Below are 13,969 nucleotides of genomic sequence, written 5' to 3'. Positions count from 1 at the left end.
GAATAATGTCAAACTTGTTCGGAGAACCCAAAGAGGTCATAACCAGGAAGTATGTAAGTGTCATGTGATCAAAGATGGCCGCGGTGATTTGGTAAGATGCTTCTTTTTGCCCTAAAAACATAAAACAACCAAGTTAAATGTTAATCCGTTTCTTTACAAAATGTTGTTTTAGGTACAGTAACGTATTAGTTTTTAAAATGGCAACTAAGGCATGTTTGTATGCGAGTCAGTGTGACGTTAAGTCAATTCTATAGCAACTAAAAGTAAGCAAAAATACATCATACTACTTAAAGCCAGGTAAAATTGGCACAACGAAACATGTTGATTGTTTTACTTTCTTTATTCAGGCGTTCCCGTTGGCGCAACTATGAAGCTGAGTTGCAAAGGAACCGTCTTGAAGTGGCTCCTCTGGAAGTTGCTGACAACCATCCCCTCAAACCCATATTGGTAGATGACATTCTCCGTGATAACCCTTTTTTTCACCTTATTTACAACAAAAGTTATCTCACACAGTAATAATCAATAATCGCTTTTCTCCATCCACCTGTTAGGTGACAGACACCAAAGCCCGCCGTGGGACTCGCAAAGGCAGCACCTCTTCTTCATCTTCGTCCTCATCCTCTGTAGCCCCAGACCCTCTCAGCTCCATGTTGGATGGAACCGATCCGCTGTCCATGTTTGCGGCCGCCTCTGCCAGCGAGATTCCATCTACGACGCACAATGCTGGGGTCAGTTTGCACAGTAGCGTGTGCTATTTTGGTTATTTTGGTGATGATGAGTGTTGACATTGTGTTCCTGTCAACAAATATACACGACACAATGCAATGAAGCTGAAGTGTTGTGCTTCCAGGATTCAGGGAGGAAGAGGAGGGAAAAGGAGGAAGAGGCAGTGGGGCCAGATTTTGAGCCCTGGTCGATGAAAAGAGGAGAGATCCTGGCAAGGTTCACCACAACTGAAAAACTCTCAATTGTGAGTCGTCTTCCAGCCATTGTACCGGGACATCTCGGGGGAACATTTATGTTAGAATCCTTCCTGTGTGACTTATGGCATGCATGCAAGTCTAGCTGATTAATACATATGTATATGAAATAACTGAAAACATGCACCGTATTATTACTATTGTTGTTATATATTTTTTTATTATTACATTAATCTAATTCAGTTTTCTGTTTTATGATTTTAGAACCTTTGCATGGGCTCTGAAAGCGGTAAGTTTATGTTGTGTTCACTGACCTAAAGAATGCAAAAATGATTTCTGGACAAATACTATAATATGAAAAGACTTCAATAAAATTTATTTTTATTATTAATTATTATAATGTGTTTTTTATGCATTTGTTGTTGATTTTTAACCACTTTTCTTATGTTCACCATTGATTTGACCTCTGAGATATATATATTTTAAATTACATCGTACAGCAGTTAGTAATTCTTTGTGTGTGTGTGTTTGGTTGTCAGGAAATTCTCAGAACGCTGGATCATCTGCTGTCTCCGAGAAGGTTCGCACTCGTCTGGAGGAACTGGACGATCTAGAAGAGGTAACTTTTGCTGAAACCAGAAGCAACACGCTTTCGCGGGGAAATAAATTAATTAAAACAGACAGTTTTGGCTGGAAGCACAAATCCAAGGAAATACATCTGGAATAGGTGCAGATTCTGGAAGATCTACAAAGTTTTCTGTGCGGGTTATTGTGTGTAGCTGCTCCACAACTCAATACAAAGGGTCGAAAAATGAGCATAATAGGTCATTTTTAATGGATCTCTGTTGGAAAGCTCAAGTGCTGAAACCCTCTGTGTGTTTATTGATACAGGGATCACAGAGAGAGCTACTGAATCTCTCCCAGCAGGAATATGCCAACCGGATCGAGGAGTTGAATCAGTCCCTGAAAGAGGCCTGGGGTTCTGACCAGAAGGTCAAAGCTTTGAAGATTGTAATCCAGGTAGCCCTTTTTGACACACAAAACATAGATGACTGAAAGGTGAGGTTGGTTGACCCGTAGGAATGACTTGAGTAAGCACTCGCTATGTTTCAGTGCTCCAAGCTGCTGTCTGACACCTCCGTCATCCAGTTTTACCCCAGCAAGTTTGTTCTCATCACTGACATACTCGACACTTTTGGTATGCAAATAACTTTTTTCTTCCTTTTTCTGTGTTGCTTTTCTGACCCAAAGCTTGTTTTTACCTTGCACAGGCCAGCTTGTATACGACAGAATATGGAGCATGTGTTCAGATCCAAGACCTTTACCAGGTACGGATTCCACAGCTCGTGTGTGTTCTCTCCACTTTATTGATTTTGTGTTTCGCATTTCTATTTTTCCAAACTTTTTTTGTCAGACTCGTTCACGGTTGATGATGTCAACGACACAGCTAAGGAGACGTGCCTCAACTGGTTCTTCAAGATCGCCTCCATTCGAGAACTCTTGCCCAGACTGTATCCAACCATCCATTGTGATGTATTGCTGTGATGCATTTCGGGTACTTCTTCAATGTCTCCGACTCTTTTACCTTCATGTGGGCCTCTTTAACCTCTGTGAGCAGATACGTCGAAGCATCCATCCTTAAGTGCAACCGCTTTGTCAACATAGTGTAAGTATATGGTGGAATTGAATAGTACACAACTTTATTGTCACTGCACAAAATGTACAATGTAATTAAGATACAACCCTTATAGCATCTAAAAGTAGTGTAAACATGATATGGAGTCGAGCAAATACGAGGATGCATGATATGGACTGGCACGTAAACATGACATGAAGTGGTGCCAATATGGGAATTAGGGCATGTTGTTTACATGTGACTATAACATAACTAGTTTTAGCGGGTTTTAATATTAACATTAAACCCCTGTCCCCCACAGTGGCATTCAGGAGACTCTCCCACGGCTGACTGCCATGATCAGAGGGATCGGAGACCCACTGGTGGCGGCTTACACCCGAGCTTATCTCTGCCGGGTGACGTATTTAATGAGTCTTTGAGGCTCTCTTTCTCTTTATTGCAAGCTTGTATTTGTCAGTGAGATTTCAGCAGTTGTCCTAGCTTAATTCTCCCAACTCTTAACACAGTTCTTGGCTATACATAGTAACAATCAACATTATACATGTACAGGTAAACCATCATTTATTTTGAAATGTGATTGCATGAAAACTGGACAAACCGTACTGCTCAACAAATGTACAAAATATTCCATAATTTTTGTTTAGCCCAGTAGAGAAACCCTTATTTCTAATTCTCAGTTTGGTTTTTTTTCCATCCAGGTTGGCATGGAGGTCGCCCCCAGCTTGAAAGACAGCCTAAACCGCAACTTCTTTGACCTGCTGGGAACCTTTCGGCAGATGAGTGGGGAGAGCGTTCGCAACCAGCTCCTCATTCAGAGGGTGGAGATGCCCGAATATTTGACGCTTTATTCTCCGGCTATCAACTGGATCCTGCAGTGTAGTGCTGACAGAGCCCCGGAGGTGTGTACTTACTTACATTACTGGCCACAATATTACAGTAGGTACACAGTCCACTGAGATCATAGTATTGCATTCTTATTCATTATTTAGCATTTATTTATTCTTCTGGTTATGACTTGTAGTCAGGCTACAGAATCATCACCTAATGATGATGATCATTTCTTTCAAACACAAAAACGTTGTCAAATCTAAGCAAAAAAATTCAATTTTTTTGAATAATCTCGCAGACGTATTTTATTTAGCTTTCTTGATTTGTTTTTACATTTCAGTCTGTCCTAACAGAGATGATGGAGAGATGCAAAAAACTTGGAAACAAGTAAGTATTTAAGAAATTCTGTCGGGTTTTCTTCCTCACCTTATTCAAATCAACTTTATTTGTATAGCACTTTTCCTGCAAAGACATGCAACACAGAGTGCTTTACAGAATTAAAACAATTACCACAATAAAAAAGAAAAAAATGGGTATTATTATTATTATTATTATGGGGGGGGCGGCACGGGGCGGCACGGCACGGCGGTCTAGTGGTTAGTGCGCAGACTTCACAGCTAGGAGACCAGGGTTCAATTCCACTCTTGGGCAGCTCTGTGTGGAGTTTGCATGTTCTCCCCGTGCATGCGTGGGTTTTCTCCGGGTACTCCGGTTTCCTCCCACATTCCAAAAACATGCTAGGTTAATTAGCCACTCCAAATTGTCCATAGGTATGAATGTGAGTGTGTATGGTTGTTTGACTATATGTGCCCTGTGATTGGCTGGCGACCAGTCCAGGGTGTACCCCGCCTCTCGCCCGAAGACAGCTGGGATAGGCTCCAGCACCCCCCGTGACCCTCGTGAGGAAAAAGCGGTAGAAAATGAATGAATGAATGAATTATTATGGGGCAACGACAAAGTACAAATGAAATACGGTAATAGCGTGTTTACACGGTTAATTGGTTCCAGACCAGACCGTGATAAGTGAATTTCTGCCAAGTAGAAGTTCTAAATTTAATAGTTTTGTAGTTCGAGCAAATCTCTTTTAGCGTTATTAAAGCCCTCTAGGCATGAAATACTAACACCCATAGAGGCACCTCATATTACTCAAAATGGTAGATAAATAAAACTAGGGCTTTTGTGTGTTGAAATAAATGTGTGACAGTGGAACAGTAGCATGTGATATCCTTTTATTTAATTTGATGGACGACTGTGGTCGCGGTTTTGCTGAGATTTGCTTGAACTTTCCACAGCGCCTTGCTGCTGAATTCAATCATGCGAGCTTTCAGGCCAGAGTTTGTGGCCACCAGAGCCACCGACTTCATCGGTATGATAAAAGACTGTGACGAGGCTGGCTTCCCCAAGGTGGGCACAAATTGTCTTATTCAGAAATATCATAATATATTTAATATCAAATGTAAAAAAATTAATATCTGGTATTTCTTTATCGACAGAAGGCAAAAAATGTCTTCCTACCACAAAAAATATTCTTTCTTTCACTTGCTCTTTGTAGCATTTGTTGTTTGGATCTCTGGGTCGCTGCCTTGCCGTGGCCGACCCTCCAGAAGCCGAGAGGCTGACCATCCTCAATGAAGCGTGGAAGGTTGTCACTAAAGTTCGCAGTCCTCGGGTACGAAGAGTCGTACGTTTCATTCACACTTCCAATACATCTGGAATGCTAATTACTGAACATTTCAATGGTGCCACACAGGATTACATCAACTGTGCTGAGATCTGGATGGAGTTCACCTGCAGACATTTCACGGTGAGTGAACGAACGCTTTACTTGGTAGATTCATCAAAGGTCTCTAAATTGAGGTATTGCTGTCAGAAACGAGAGGTCAACACTGTTCTGGCAGACATCATCAAACACATGACTCCTGACCGGGCTTTTGAGGAAGCCTATCCTCAGGTTTGTACCCTCAACTTGCATTGCAAATGTTCAACCTCCTGGTTGCTCTTCAAAGTGACTCCCATCTTGTCTGCACGTAGCTGCAGTCTGTGATCAGGAAAGTTCTGGCCCACTTCCATGACTTCTCTGTCCTCTTCTCCATGGTAAATAACCCCATGTCCATAATATACAACTTACTGAATTTATGATCTCAACCCCCTCGTCTTCAATATTTGTTCTCCTAGGAGCGTTTCCTCCCATTCCTGGACATGTTCCAGAAGGACAGTGTGAGGGTGGATGTCTGCAGATCCATCATGGATATCTTCATCAAGTAAAGGCACCATCACTTTGGTATGAGAGTATTCAATTTCCTTCATCTTCCCTGTGTTCATCTTGCAGACACCAGCTGGAGCCAACCAGAGACCCGGTCATCCTCAATGCCATGATGCATATCTGCAAGACCATGCATGATTCTGTCAAGTGAGGGAGAATGTGTAGGAAGGTTTGTGCACCCGTGGTCTCTAGAGAACATTCTGTGATGTGTCTTGCAGTGCTCTCACTCTCGAGGATGAAAAAAGATCCCTGTCTCTGCTGATCGTTGGCTTTATGCGCTTGGTAAGGAGACCTGGATGTCATTTCTTGTGCTTTTTGTTACTGATTCACTGTGTAGCTCATTGATACTAAAGGGTTTATTGCAGGGGTCTCAAACTCAATTTACTTGGGGGCCACTGGAGCTAGGGTCTGGGCGAGGTTTTCCAAAAAAAACAGAAAAATGAATAAACTTTGCTTTGGTTTCGATTTTCTACAAGAAAAGCTCTGATTAAACATTCCACTGTTCTCAAATATCTTACTTTTTATTTTTCTACACAACATAAGATGAAAAATAAATAAACAAATCAAGAATAAAGAAAATCAATCAGTAATAAATGAATAAATATAATAATAACAATAAAACGGCAAATAATAAAAACTTAAGAAATCACATATAGTTGGTGGGTAGACAAATTCTTTTTATATTTATATTTATATTTTTTTAATATTTTTATTTTTTTATTTATATTTTTTATTTTTTTCACATTAAAATGAACAAAGCATTATTGGAAAACGACAACAAAACAAAACACGACTATAGTCACATTTATACTCTTATACTCTTTTTTTTTTTTTTTTTAATTTATAACATATTGCGCAACTGCAGGGTCTTGAGACACATGCTAACTCGCAAACTAGAGAGCTAGCGACCTAAACGGTAGCCTTCAAGTTATTTCCTTTTAAACTTAAATAGCCAAAAACTTACCACTTCCACACGGATAGGGAGGATAACTATTAACAGTTATTTAACCTTTAACATGAACATCAAACATAATAATTTTTTCTGGGTACATGATACCATACAGCATCCATATCAAACTTCATAACATTAAACTTTCATATCAAGACGCGGGCCTCAAACTAGTGTCCTGCGGGCCACATTTGGCCGGCGGGCCGCGTGTTTGACGATTGTTAAACGATTTGTCTTCTCTTCATGTTGTCATGGTGTTCAGGTTTCCTTTGGTCGTGACTTTGAGCACCAGTTGAGTTTCTGTGTGGAGGCCAGAGCAACATTCTGTAACCTGGAACCAGTACTGGTGCAGCTCATTCACGTCCGTATGAATTTTTTGCTGGTTTGGATTTCATTCCTTTGATTATACACGCACGCCTTCAGTCATTGTATCGCCATAATCAGACGGTGAACCAACTGGCCATGGAGACCAGGAGAGTGATGAGGGGCAGCCACTCCCGCAAGACGGCAGCATTCGTGCGGGTGAGTCCAGTTGGCGTTTTACCCGTTTGTGCCAGTGTGCCGTAACAGGCGACATACCAGATCATGGGTTGTTTTCTTGACTTTTTCTTTTGTCCTTCAGGCGTGTGCAGCCTACAGCTTTATTACCATCCCGTCACTCAGCAGCATCTTTAGTCGTCTCAATCTTTATCTGCTGTCTGGTCAGGTTGCGTTGGCCAACCAGTGTCTTTCCCAGGGTGAGCGGCTTCCCAAGTTTAGAATTTGTTTTACAAATAAGGATGATCCAATCAATCGGCCAATGATTTTGTGAGTTTTAATAGCTAATGATTGGCTTCTGTTAAATAAAGAGCCATTTTATGCTCTGGACGCATTGATACCGGTGCAGCATGTACACTGAAATTTACAGTAAACGGATGATGAAACATAGAACCAACTTCCTGTTGGTGGAAAAAAACATTGTCATCAATTAATGAAAGTGCTACAAGCCATTTGATGCGAGGTTCTACTGTTGTACTAAACAGTTTTTAAGGTGAAATATTAAGGTCAAAACACACAGACCCCAAATAATACTGTATAATCCCTCCCATTACTTCATTTTTGTCTTCTCATGCAGCGGATGCCTTTTTAAAGGCAGCGGTCAGTGTTCTTCCAGAGGTTCCACGCTCCATCAGCGTGGAGGGAAAGCTTCGCTCTGCTGAGAGTTTCATGCTCGACTTCATCAACAACTTCCTCTCAACTCTTCTAGTTGTCCCGGTAACAGAGATGGGCCCAATGGGCACAGTAAAATATGTTATTACGAATCCTTGTGTGTGTGTGTGTTCAGGATCACCCGGAGCATGGTGTGCTTTACTTAGTCCGCGGTCTGCTCAACATGGTGCAGGATTACACCTGGGAGGACAACAGCGACGCTAAAGTGCGGGTCTACATCAGCGCCCTGCCGCTGCTGGCCGCCATGAGCCAAGAAAGCTACCTCTATACCATTCCAAAAAGTAAACACCCCATCTTTTCAATCATTGCAACCTTAAATAGAACAAGCTTTGATTTTGTGAAGGGTTACTGAAAAGCTACTGTTTGGTTTTCATAAATGTACAGTACATTGCTTCCACCTACAGGGCTGGAGTGGAACTATATCTTGAGTTACTGGCAGTTGTCAACCACTTTGTAATGAGAATGACATGGACCACCACTGGAACCATTTTTATATTTGGGATTCTAATAGTTTGCCTTTTTTCTGGCATCAGTGGAGTCCAATGAAACCCTTTATGGAGGGGACCCCAAGTTCCTATCAGAAATCAACAAGCTGTGTGAGACATTAATTGGACAGATCCTGGAACACCTGAAGACCCTCGGTCGAGAAGAGGTGAGGCCAAATTGAAACTGTTGTGATTTTTTTCCATTCATGCTAATGAACTACTAAATTGCGTACATGCATTGGTGTACATCAACAAACATAAAATTAGTTTTTCACGTAGCAGCAGGGCATGCGTCGCCAATGTGCTCTGGCCTTCTCACTCTTCGGCATCCTGCTCTCCCACGGTGACCTGAGGAACAACAAGTTGAGCCAGCTGGCTGTCAACCTGTGGAACCTCAGCCACAAACACGGATACTGTGACACGCGCATTTCTGTGAGTGCGTCTTTTTTTTCTTCAATACTTCGTCACTAAAATGTTATTTTTCTGCATATCTTGATTTTATTCTTGTAAAATTACTGCTGGGACACGTCAGGTTTAGGTGGTAAATTCATGACTCAACAGCGCCTAATATGGTTGACATGAACTCCACCTACTGCTTTGCTGACTGCCCACGCTCTTGTCTTGTCAGCAGGTTCGGACTCTTGAGTGCATGAAGCATCAAGCTGCACAGGCCGACATGGCTCACTTGTCAGATACGGTCCAGAGACTTGCCTTGCAGTCTCGCACCTGAACACCAGCATCATGTACGGTATTTGTAAAAAGAAAGCCCACTGCTACTGTCGAGTGTGTGTATCATCATGTAAAGCACAAAAGAAACACAAAGCTTGTGGAGGAATGTTGTGCATCACTTAATATTTGGTTAGTTTGACTGAAATTGTCAGTCATACTTCTATTAATATCATGAAATGCAATTTATATTCATGAAATACCTTTCATACTGTATTTATACATCATTTAAAAACTAATCTTTATTGTAAGTATGGTATACTGTTGCCAAATTCCATAAACTACATGGTACAATAAAGAAATACAGGACAAGATTTGTTTCACGCCAGTCTCCATCCTCTCAGTTGTAGTTTATTGACTCAGTTAGTGTATCATTGAAAACAGCAACTCTGCTCCTCTTGGTCTTGGTCTACATTTGGTCGCACGCCTTTTGCTTTATACTGCCCCCCCTCAACCAACAACTCAAAAGTCTTTGTGTTTGTTGCCTAATTTTTTATTTATTTTTTGGCCTGTGATAATAGATGTGCTGTATGACAGCGACCCCGACTTGGAGACGTACTTAAAATTGGGGAAACCAGATGGAAAACAATACCAGGGAATTTGAATGCTGGAATATTCTGACCGATTGCAACCGACTACATTTTTAATGATAATGGAAGACTCAATCTTAGATGTGACTGATCAAATGTTGCTGACAAGGCCAAACACAAGAACTAAAGGTTGGGAATATCCTGACTGAAATGATGTTGGATGAGTGACCACCTCCAAGAGGAAATGTTTAACATTACATACATGAGCATTTCCATCCACCCCCCAAAGTCCTAACATTTGTTCACAACCACGCTAAATTCATCTTGGAGATGGTAACAAATGAGACAGGAGGTGCTAGATGATAAAGCTGAGATTGACCGTAAGCTTTACTACAGATGAGAAACTGAGAGGTGGTGGTGACAGCTTTAAATGACTACTAAGACATATTTAAGGGATGGTGCGGTGCGGTGCGGTGCGGCGACACGGTGACGACAGCAGTGATTGAGCTATCTGGCAAGGGAGTGAAAATTGTAGTGTGTCCCCATGGTGACTCTGTAATAAACAACACTGTCCAGGAGACAACTTCATATCTACAATACTGTTCTGTCCAACAAGATGTAAAAGACTCTGACCAGGGAGTCTAACAAAAGTAATTCAAATAATATCTTTACTGCTGTTGAGTCCAGGTAGCCGGATACCCGGAGTGGGTTTGGACTCTATGAATTAAATTATAGAGGGGGGGGGATCATGTGTGCAACACAACTCCGAAAACGTGTACCGCCGCCTCCCCCCACCTCCCGTATATGAGGAGGTGAAAGAGGGTGGGTTCCGTGGTCGTTCCCCTTTTTTTGTGTGTTTGTGTGTCATGTGTGAAGTGTGTTCTTTTGCTCTTTTGCATCCGTGGCTGGAGGCTCAATCCAGTTCGATGGGGCTGCTGTCCTCCTGGGCTTCCTCAACACCGTCGTCATCCTCGCCCGCTCCCATCAGGCTGTTCAGCAAGTTTCCTGCAGGATGCGACATCGGTTTTGTAAGACATATTTTTTAAGCTTTGAAAGAAAACAAGCTATTGATTCACTCACCTAGCAGACCACCATATGATGGAGACTGTTTGGGGGGAACACCAAAGAAAAGTTGTCCTATTCTGTCAAGATACTGAAAGAGGACAAATAAAAACATAAAACAGAAATTAATTATTAAGACAATGGCTGTCTCAAATGGAACACTACAGTGTCCCCCTACATCGCAGGTCGAATACCGCTCCTTCGTTCTATAGCGGCTTTCCAAAAATTGGCCACGAGGTGACTGTGTTCGGTTAAACAAGGGCCAAACGTGATCGGCAGAAAAGGCATTGGCCCAATAACAACAACATAATGATCGCAATCATAGCATGAGCTACTGTTTAGGCCACAACCCACGGCAAGCTAAGACTCAACTCTAAACTTACGATATCACTTCCTATCCTCTACACATCTGTGCCCCCGCTACCAAGTTCTGCTAGGCAACTCATTTACTGTGACACACACAAACAGGACATGTATTTATACATGCTAAATGACTTATGTCTACTTTGTTGGGTAATGTGAGTATAAGGCCATTTAAAGCCTTCATTACGGTACGCTGATGAGACAATAGCAACTGCAGGAAGAAAAAAAACTGAACTGCTAACGTGTGAGTCTTATTTATGTCTAATACGTCTTGCTGGAGCGGCTGTGTGTGTGTGTGCAACTCAGCCGTATGAGAGTATGAAAGCACTCACCTCATTATACATGGGGTCTCTTTTCAGGGAAGGTTGATATTGCTCACATAAGACTGTGAAAACTGTTAATTTACCCCTGAAAAGGCAACAAGCAAAAACAGTCACCATAAAAATGTACTCCTCGTTAGGTACAAGATATGACCTTTACAAGGATAATAATGCTCAGACATGTTTTATGTGTATTTTAAGAACATTCTTACCCATCCACTGCCAGCAGCAGAAACCAGATAAAGTTAAGCAGAGGCTGGACAAACGGAGGTCCTTGCTCTATGGACGGGTGTTTCTCTGTGTATGTGCTGAACACCACGGAAGCGCTGTTTTTGTTCTTTAGGCAGAGAAACCTGTTGGAGTACAAAAAATGAGTCAAAAATGGCTCCATATGGTCACACGCATGCAAATGGACTCACTGTAGGACTGCTTGGGCCACAAACATGTCGACCTCACTGCGGAAGCCTCGGGATGACGAATACTCCACTAGCATCTGCGCACAGCCTTCCCCGTCAGATGAATGCAGGAAGTGGTAACGAGATTCACTGTAGTTTTGCTCTAGAAAACAAAGACAACTTCATTTTCTACATTTCAAAACGACTACATATGGATGTTTGTTCCTGCTTGGTTAGCAGAAAATACACACTGAAGTGATTTATGTGACGTACCTTTCCACAAGGTGACAGCCAGCAGCTGGTGTAACTTTGGGTGGCCCAACTTTCCAGAGCCTCCTGTGGACCATTTCAAGGCTCTGGACACAAACGCTACTCTTTCTGGAGAGTTCTGATCCATCAGGCTAAACAGCTTTGCCAGGTTTTCTGCTCAGCAAATACACAACCATTTCTATTAGTTTGTAAGATTACCCCCATAAAAATACAAATTAATAACTGTAGTTATTAGCTGTAGTGTTCTTTGTAAAAAAAAAAAAATATGGACTTGCTGCTGTAATGGGGCAAATAAACAGTCTTTGATTGTCCAAAAGTAGTTTTAAAGACCGAAAGCTGCTCCTCACCTAATATATCATCTTCCACTTTGCTTTCGGACTTCTCCAGCACCTCAAGCACCAGCATGGATAGATCTGCCGCACTGTTTTGCTGCAGAGCAAAGCACATATGACTACAATGTTACCCTTGAAATACCGTATTTCCTCATGAAGTGGCCTGGGATGTTTATTGCTCAACTGCAGAAAGCACCAGGCTTCTTCTGTAAATGCAGTTTTATAGTAGTACAAGTTACAAATTGAGAGTGTACCTGGTTATAGCTGAAGAAGAGTAGAGCACCATTGTACATCAGTTCCCTGGCTTCACTGTGTTTTGCCTGTGACATGTACCTGTTGCAAGTCAGAAGAGTCTGCGTTAAAAATGTGTCAGGGGTGACCAGCATGCATGTGAAGCTTCGTGATGGCAGTATTGCAATTCATCGATGACATGGAGCGGAAAGAGATGAGCAGTCTTCTCTCTTATGGAGATGTGAGTTTGGACATCATGTCGAAGGTCATTAAAAAGGTTTGTTTCGATTAGCATAATTGACAAACAATGGGGAAGACAGCAAAATCTTGTTTATTGGTTTATCTTAAAGCTAACCATGGCAGCAAGCAATTGTAACTTCTAACTAACCAACATACACCTTATACGATAGACTAAATGCATAAATAGATCAGGTAAAGCAAGTTCAGGTACCTCAGTACAGACGGCTACCTGGCTAACTATTAGCACATTTATAGAGCTACAGCAAACAAATATGTCACAATTACATGCTCATTAATTGAACATGTAGCATTTTAACACGTCATTGTGTACTATATAACAGTCTTGTGTATCAACCCAAGCTACAACTTATATAGCTGTCAGACGTCTTCCTTAAGGTGTTAGCAACCCTGTCAACTAGCTAGCTAGCTAGCACTTGGTGAGCAGTCAATTTTAGGGCTGTCAGTAATTGACACTTCAGTTATCCAAACAAATAGTCAGGCCAGCTTGGGTGGGTGGGTCCTTTGCGGAATTCCCCCAATCATAAGCGAGTATAGAAAAAGCAAGGTTGACATTACTGCGCTAGAACACGATAGGCCTCGAGAAGCTGCAAACCGGGACATGAAGTCAATTCTTACCTAAAAAATAATGTCCTATACATCTGGTGTGCTTCATAGTAATCTCCCTTTTCTACGCTGGCTCGCAGTTTTCCTTCCACCCTCTGTACACCTCCACGGTTTCTGACGCTGGAGCACCTCAGAGACTCCTGCTCCGACATCGTCGTAGCTCAGCGGTGGGCGCTGTGGATACTATTCCTCCGCCCGTAATGTTGACACGGGAAAACGGAAGGCGTGAAACAAAGCTTGACCCTCTTCAGTTGCCGTAGTTATTCACGGTACATAGAATTAGGTACATCTGCAATATATAATGTGGCGTTCTAACAATTGCTTTATTGCTTTATTACACGGGGATGGCATAATATTAAACTTAAATTGTGTTTGTGAACCTTGCGCCATTTTGTAGTGGATGGCGGGTGGACAAAAAATATTAACTTGCCAGTAGTAACTTACTTGTAGTATCAGTGATCGATACTAGTGTGATAAGATATTTTCATTTACCGTGTGTTTGTTCTCTATTAGTGTTTTCTATTTGTATTCTATTGTTTATATTTGTTAAAATTTGCATTTTGTGTTGTTTGTTCGTATTTTAGAC

The 13,969-nt window shown here is 41.8% G+C and overlaps 2 protein-coding genes across 5 annotated transcripts; one reads left to right on the top strand and one right to left on the bottom strand.

The window, feature by feature from the left end:
• The first annotated feature begins 27 nt into the window (after nt 1–27).
• vps35l (VPS35 endosomal protein sorting factor like) lies at nt 28–10,297 on the top strand. Of its 4 annotated transcripts, none has more exons than XM_058062622.2 (30): nt 30–91; nt 348–447; nt 552–728; nt 851–970; nt 1,185–1,209; nt 1,460–1,539; nt 1,812–1,940; nt 2,034–2,118; nt 2,192–2,248; nt 2,335–2,431; nt 2,539–2,586; nt 2,858–2,951; nt 3,255–3,455; nt 3,725–3,771; nt 4,677–4,788; nt 4,937–5,053; nt 5,135–5,188; nt 5,255–5,335; nt 5,416–5,478; nt 5,560–5,645; nt 5,714–5,794; nt 5,866–5,929; nt 6,859–6,957; nt 7,041–7,118; nt 7,219–7,333; nt 7,711–7,850; nt 7,921–8,086; nt 8,339–8,457; nt 8,573–8,722; nt 8,922–10,297. In XM_058062622.2, the coding sequence occupies exons 1-30, from the start codon at nt 75–77 to the stop codon at nt 9,018–9,020; spliced, it is 2,901 nt and encodes a 966-aa protein (XP_057918605.2). In that variant the 5' UTR covers nt 30–74; the 3' UTR covers nt 9,021–10,297. The 4 variants fall into 4 exon arrangements, with proteins under 4 accessions (XP_078645139.1, XP_057918605.2, XP_057918603.2 ...); XM_058062620.2 differs by having other exon boundaries at nt 8,570–8,722; XM_058062623.2 differs by lacking the exon at nt 30–91 and adding an exon at nt 151–263 and having other exon boundaries at nt 8,570–8,722.
• Nucleotides 9,261–13,613, bottom strand: get4 (guided entry of tail-anchored proteins factor 4). The gene is made up of 9 exons (XM_058062639.2): nt 13,396–13,613; nt 12,543–12,621; nt 12,304–12,385; nt 11,960–12,109; nt 11,711–11,849; nt 11,504–11,644; nt 11,304–11,379; nt 10,627–10,699; nt 9,261–10,551 (listed from the first exon to the last, which is right to left on the bottom strand). The coding sequence occupies exons 1-9, from the start codon at nt 13,533–13,535 to the stop codon at nt 10,460–10,462; spliced, it is 972 nt and encodes a 323-aa protein (XP_057918622.1). The 5' UTR covers nt 13,536–13,613; the 3' UTR covers nt 9,261–10,459.
• Between the last annotated feature and the right edge of the window lie 356 nt (nt 13,614–13,969).

Source organism: Doryrhamphus excisus, linkage group LG2 (assembly GCF_037039965.1).
Source record: "Doryrhamphus excisus strain RoL-2023G ecotype Guam linkage group LG2, RoL_Dexc_Guam_v1.1, whole genome shotgun sequence".
Classification (NCBI taxonomy): domain Eukaryota; kingdom Metazoa; phylum Chordata; class Actinopteri; order Syngnathiformes; family Syngnathidae; genus Doryrhamphus; species Doryrhamphus excisus.
Note: the sequence above shows the minus strand (reverse complement) of the source record. Positions and strands in the feature narration are given on the sequence as shown.

Bases quoted from the DNA above. Each gene is read 5' to 3' on its own strand.
- get4 (XM_058062639.2), bottom strand. From the start codon at position 13,535: ATGTCGGAGCAGGAGTCTCTGAGGTGCTCCAGCGTCAGAAACCGTGGA. The intron at 12,622-13,395 runs GTAAGAATTGAC...GACTTGCAACAG, and splicing joins TATAGGACATTATTTTTTAG to GTACATGTCACAGGCAAAAC. The intron at 11,645-11,710 runs GTGAGTCCATTT...GTACTCCAACAG, and splicing joins GTGGCCCAAGCAGTCCTACA to GTTTCTCTGCCTAAAGAACA.
- vps35l (XM_058062620.2), top strand. The intron at 448-551 runs GTAGATGACATT...TCCACCTGTTAG, and splicing joins ATCCCCTCAAACCCATATTG to GTGACAGACACCAAAGCCCG. The intron at 8,723-8,921 runs GTGAGTGCGTCT...TCTTGTCAGCAG, and splicing joins ACTGTGACACGCGCATTTCT to GTTCGGACTCTTGAGTGCAT.